This window comes from Diospyros lotus, chromosome 13 (genome assembly GCF_014633365.1).
Source record: "Diospyros lotus cultivar Yz01 chromosome 13, ASM1463336v1, whole genome shotgun sequence".
Taxonomy (NCBI): domain Eukaryota; kingdom Viridiplantae; phylum Streptophyta; class Magnoliopsida; order Ericales; family Ebenaceae; genus Diospyros; species Diospyros lotus.
The window spans coordinates 5076275-5082254 of record NC_068350.1 but is presented as its reverse complement, the minus strand read 5'-3'; the positions used below and the strand labels follow the sequence as shown (position 1 = coordinate 5082254).

Below are 5980 nucleotides of genomic sequence, written 5' to 3'. Positions count from 1 at the left end.
GGCCGACTCATTTTTCAAATCTATGTTATGCCAAGTGGTAAATATTTTAGTTTTTCAATTTTAGAATCGCAGCAATTATTTTATGGGTGATTTTTCTAATTTATTGATGTAAAATTAGACATGAACAAAAATTTAATTCTTTTTTTTTTTTTTTTGAGGAAATGAATATAGACTTTATACTTAAACCAGCATAAATTTTCAGTGCCTTTTTTTTTTTCTTCTTAATTTCTATGTAATTAGAAAGTGCTGATTTCGTTCTTGATAGTATGGTTGTTATAAAAAAAAATAAAAATAAAACACTAAACTTAAACATTGAACATGAATATGGTGGTGATGTTTCAGGGACCTAACGTCTCCATGGCCGTCCCAAACCTCCATAACAATTCCATCAGAGCTCTCTGCAATGCCAACACCTCCGAGTTTTTCAACCCTGTAAGAGACGTTTCCATCCCCGAAATCTACCTTCCTGCCGGAACAACCGAGGGAATGCTCGGCGGCCCGCCGCCATCTCACCGCTCAATACTAGTATTCTTCTCCGGAGGGGTCTACGGCCCCGTCCGGCCGGCCCTCATACAACACTGGGGAGGAAACCAAGACCCAGACGTCCGAATCAACAGCTATCTCCCGGAAGGCGAATCCTACTACGAGTTGATGAGAAAATCCAAGTACTGCATCTGCCCGAGCGGCTACGAGATCGCCAGCCCGAGAATGGTGGAGGCTCTGTACATGGGATGCGTTCCGGTGCTGATCAAGAAGAGCTACGTGCCGCCGTTCAGCGACGTTTTGAACTGGAAGGCGTTCTCGGTGGTGGTTTCGCCAGAGGATATTCCGGAGCTGAAGAAGATCCTGGCGGGGATTCCGGAGAGGGAGTATATGGAGATGCACAGGAGAGGGCAGCAGGTGAGGAGGCATTTCGAGATCGGTTCACCGGCGAAGAGGTACGATGCTTTCCACATGATTCTTCATTCTGTCTGGATGAGGAGGCTCAACATTCGAGTTCGTGAGAACTGAGAAGAAGGAAGATGAATGATGCTCAGTGCAGATTGTTTCTAATGCCGGAATTGCATTTCACTGCCCATTTTTAACGTTTTTATCTATCAACGCATATTGCATCTCCAATCATAGAAATTGTGTTGACACGTACGGTAGCTATGCTTGCCAACTTGACACGTCATCAGGCACGATTGACCAAGCTGTGCTACATAGACCATTAATTTCCGGTTCGCATGCATGCTAGCTAGGTGGTTTGGTTTGGGCAAGCCGTAATGGTTTGTCGCGATGAACCACCATTTTGACGTCAAAGCCACCCGAACATGCACATCATTTTGGGAACAAAAAGGAGTTTTAATAGAGACAGGCATAACCACGAAGATAAAAGGAAACCCTAAGTATGCATAGATTGCGAATATGAACGACCAAACTTTAGTCGGAGATCGGGTTATCCTCCCCATTGTAATTAATTAGTGGAAAATAATCCTCTTCCCTGGTCATATGGAGCCAAAACCGTGCACCCAATGGTGAAATACATCATTTTTGGCCCCCAATTTCCAAAACTATATTAATTTTATTCTATAACATTTCTTTTGGCACACTCCTTCACTCACTAAGTCTTTTGGTTCCTATTTTCAAGTTAATGACAACTCAATAGTTCTGTTTTAGTTTAAACAAGTGATTATTCATGATTATGTACGATTTGAAATAGTATGTTAATCAATCTATATAAGAAAAGACAGTCTCTCCACTTAGGTAGTGTTTATTAAAATGAATAAAACAAAGTTGTATCAAGATAAAATTGAAATATTTTTCAAACTAAAATATGAAATGATCAAAATAAAATTAAAAAATATTCTAAAATTTTTTATCAAGTTATTTGTTAATTTTTTTAGAATATGTACTAGAGGATGATTGTGTTATTTTTTTAAGGTCTTAAATAAATTTATCTAGATGGATATGTAATGAGAGATAAATTTATCTGAAAAATCTTAAATATAAAATTATAAAATTTCTTTTTTAAGAGTCGTCAAATAAATTTAACAAATACAATATAAAATATTTTTATCTTGAATACTTTCCATATCCTATGCTTTATGCTCTATATAGTAATTAACAAACACTACTTAAATAGCTAAGATTTAACTAGGTTTTTGATTTAATTAACTTTCTAATGAAAATAAAAATTAGCTAAATCTAAAACCTTTAGGTGACATAATCAAATTTTAGATATTATATATACTAGAGATATACCCAATAATTTTCCCTACAAGAGTCTACCATTATGCCAAACCATTAACTAATTATGCAGTCTTCCTAAAGGTACCCTCATTTCATTACTAAATTCATAACAAGAACATCTTTTTCATTAATTTTAAGTGGGAAAAAATCTTTTGATTAATCGAAATTGTTTTGCCGATACTGTATTAGAAAAAACCTGATCCCCATCCGTAAGCAGGTTCTCGGGCATTGTAGAATTACAACAGTTTCTGCACACATTTTCCGCGAAAAAACTTAGCCACCTTTTCTGGGCTCTAAACAGACAAAGATGGAAAGATCAGATCTCGTATCCAGCTGGTTCCAAGCCACGAAGCTCGCATGCCCTAATACAAGCTTTGCATGCACAACAACGTGTCAGCCCTAATCTAACTCTACCCCTCCACGTGTCCCAGAACCACCACGTGTCAACCAGTCATCAACCCAACCTTTCACGCGTCAGTATCACAAAACCCCATTAACACCCACCTCCATCTCTCCCCTGTATATAATACTCTCGTTAGGACCATCCAGAAACATAAAAGCGTAATATTATTATTTCTCGGTTTATTTCTCATATAATTGATCGGTTTTTTTCTGGGGTGGACATTGCTAGCTAGCGATGGCGTCGATCCAGGAGAAGGAGGAGAGAGCAGAAGCTGCCGCGAGGGTGGCTGCCGATGAGCTCAGTGAAGTGATGAACCGGGAGAGAAGAAGAGGGTACGAAGAAGGCGCGTTGGCGGGGGAGACTAACGTCTCTCAGACGCGTTACGATTATGAACAGCGGCAAGAGGAGAGGCCCGGTGTTATCGGCACCATATTGAAGTCAGTCGCCGGGACTCTTGAGCACGCCAAGGAGGTCGTCACCGGAAAGACGCAAGGAACTTCCGAGCAGACCCGTGAGGGTGCCCAGGCTGCGGCGGAGAAGGCCCGGGAGGCCAAGGACAGGGCAGCCGAGAAGGCGGCGGAGACCAAGGAGTCTGCGAAGGAGAAAACTAGAAGCGCCAGTGAGACTGCCGCCCAAAAGGCGGCTGAGGAGAAAGAGTCGGCGAAGGAGAAGACTAGAAGCGCTGCTGATACTGCAGCTCAGAAGGCGGTGGAGACGAAAGAGTCAGCCAAGGAGAAGACTCGAAGCGCTGCTGATATCGCCTCCGAGAAAGCGAGGCAGGGGCAGGAGAAGGCCGGGGAGTATACGGGGTTGACGGCGGAGAAGGCCAGGGAGGCAAAGGACACAACGAAGGGGAAAGCGGGAGAGAAGGGGAACCAGGCGAAGGAGACGGTGAAGGGGAAAGCGGAGGAGTACAAGGATTACGCGGCGGAGAAGGCGGAGCAGGCAAAGCAGAAGGCGGCGGAGACGAAGGATTACGCGGCGGAGAAGGCGATGCAGAAAGCGAGAGAATACAAGGATTACACTGCAGAGAAGGCGAAGGAAACCAAGGACACTGCGGCGGAGACAGCGAACCAGGCGAAGGAGCAGACGGTGCAGAAAGCGGGAGAATGCAAGGATTACACTGCGGAGAAGGCGAAGGAGACGAAGGATGCAACAATGGAAAAAGCTGGTGAATACAAAGATTACACTGCAGAGAAAGCGGAGGAGGGGAAGGACACAGCTGTGGGGAAGATCACGGAGTTGAAGGACTCGGCTGTGGATACTGCGAAGAGGGCCGCGGGTTTCTTGACAGGAAAGAAGGAAGAAACCAAGGAGAAGACCTCCGAGACGGCCGAGAAGGACAAGGTGAGTCGGCTTTGAATTCTGCTAGCTTTTGAGACGTTACATTAATAACTTTGATCCTGATCATCTGTGTGTTTATAGGAAAAGCTGGGGGAGACGGGGGAAGCGGTGAGGAGGAGGAGGAGTGGGGAGGGGTTGGGTTCGAAGGATGACGTGGAAGGGACAGAAGTGGTGGACACTCCGGTGGGGGCCGCGGCGGATACGCTGAAAGCCGCCGATCAGATTTCCGGCCAGGCATTCAACGACGTGGGGCGGCTGGACGAGGAGGGCAGGGGTGAGGTGATAGTGGAACCCCGGGAATAGAAGGGGATCTTACTGTTGGGATCATACTATGATCATAAATAATACGATGCTATATATATATATATATAATTGGAAGCTTTATCTGCATACATGCTGGAATAATGCTGTATGTGTTGGTTGGTTTGATATATTATTATCACATAATATAAGCTTTTTCTTCTTTTTTTTCCTTTCTGTATTTGTTATTATAATTAACGTCAATGAAGAAGATTTCTACAATCTTTAAATGTTATCACATTTAAATTATAACACTACGTACATACAATGAAGATGATGTTCAACAATTAATTAAAAAATAAATTACTAATGAACGTTAAAAAATAAATTATAAATAAACGAAACGTGAATAATAATATAATTAATGTTTGTTTGACGCAAGTAAAATTAAATAAAGAATTTATTTGAGACAAATAAAATTATAGAAAGGGTGTGAACTCCAGTACTCCCTGCCGTACTTGACGTGAATATATATATATGAGAATATTTTTGTAGAATTGAAAATATTTAAAAATTAAATTAATATTGCTTACTATTAGCCATTAAAAAATTATAATTACCGGCCCCCCAAATCTTGTAATAGAAAGGCCACCCATCGTTAAAACTAACTCTTCTAGATCTATTTTATGAATAATATTGGAACATGGATTGAGCCAATGCATGAATATATAGCAAATATATAATGTTTATCAGCAAGTGAAAAATGCTGTAAGCATGCATGTATATATATTTATCAGAATGATATGATTGTACGTACCTGCATCAGTTATGGTCTTTATATAATTAACTTCAATGTTCACAGGAGTACTCGGTATGCATGGATGGTGGTATAAATAATAATTTACGAAACAACAAGGAAATTAATCAGATAATTTATACTGTCAAAAAAGATTCTAATGGAAACCTTTTAATAGGGGTAGATGATAATTCTAAACAAATTGGTGTCCTAATTAACTTTTAACCTATTATAATATTTTCATATTTTTGTGGAAAACAATGCTCATTTAAAAGAAGAAGATGTTATTGGGTCATCTTCTTCTTCCAAGTCCAAACTAAAAACCCAAGATTCCCCCAGCCCAAGAGTACCAAATTCACCCCAATTGTACAAGAAATCAAATATTAATTTTTACTCCTTTGTTAACCTGCATTGGATCACCATTGAACCATGAAAATTCCAAAAAAATCCATTAGCACAAGGAGAATATGTTTGCAATGCTAAAACCTTTTGCCTAGCTAGAAGTACGTACAGTCAAAACTCCCAACAATTTTATGAATTTATCTTGGTTAGCAAAGGATTAATCCGTTTTAAACCTGTTATAGATTTGAGTGATCTTTCCAAAGATCGATGCTTTAATCAGAACCAGAAACTTTAATGTTAAATCCATCGAAATCCAAGATTAGGGTCTTCACCCCAACGTCCAAAAACAATTCTCTTGTCCTTTTCACCCCTCAGGCTATACATTCTGGGACTATAAAGATGTTTGGTATAAATTTCTTTTCCGTCAAAACCAATCCAATTTAATGTCTTGTTCTTTTTCTTTTATAATCAATTGAAAAAGATTACATTACCTGGGTGCATAACCGAAAGAATGACCCAATACAATATTTTGATAATTATATTATATAAAAATACCCCTCACTCCTTCCCTGCCACTTCCTTTCTCTCTCTCTTCTCCTTTTTTTTATGACTATTGCTCGTCA

At 40.3% G+C, this 5980-nt stretch overlaps 2 protein-coding genes across 2 annotated transcripts; both read left to right on the top strand.

Moving 5' to 3' along the window:
* The first annotated feature begins 318 nt into the window (after positions 1-318).
* Positions 319-1086, top strand: LOC127788774 (probable glycosyltransferase At5g03795). The gene has a single exon (XM_052317383.1). The coding sequence runs from the start codon at positions 319-321 to the stop codon at positions 1009-1011; it is 693 nt and encodes a 230-aa protein (XP_052173343.1). The 3' UTR covers positions 1012-1086.
* A 1689-nt stretch (positions 1087-2775) lies between these two features.
* LOC127788860 (embryonic protein DC-8-like) lies at positions 2776-4473 on the top strand. Its single transcript, XM_052317512.1, has 2 exons — positions 2776-3982; positions 4061-4473. The coding sequence occupies exons 1-2, from the start codon at positions 2870-2872 to the stop codon at positions 4280-4282; spliced, it is 1335 nt and encodes a 444-aa protein (XP_052173472.1). The 5' UTR covers positions 2776-2869; the 3' UTR covers positions 4283-4473.
* The last annotated feature ends 1507 nt before the right edge of the window (positions 4474-5980 follow it).

What these genes read in the sequence shown, in the direction of transcription:
- LOC127788774 (XM_052317383.1), top strand. Translation starts at nt 319, where the DNA reads ATGAATATGGTGGTGATGTTTCAGGGACCTAACGTCTCCATGGCCGTC.
- LOC127788860 (XM_052317512.1), top strand. Translation starts at nt 2,870, where the DNA reads ATGGCGTCGATCCAGGAGAAGGAGGAGAGAGCAGAAGCTGCCGCGAGG. An exon ending in AGACGGCCGAGAAGGACAAG is followed by an intron (nt 3,983 to 4,060) that starts GTGAGTCGGCTT and finishes GTGTGTTTATAG; the next exon opens with GAAAAGCTGGGGGAGACGGG.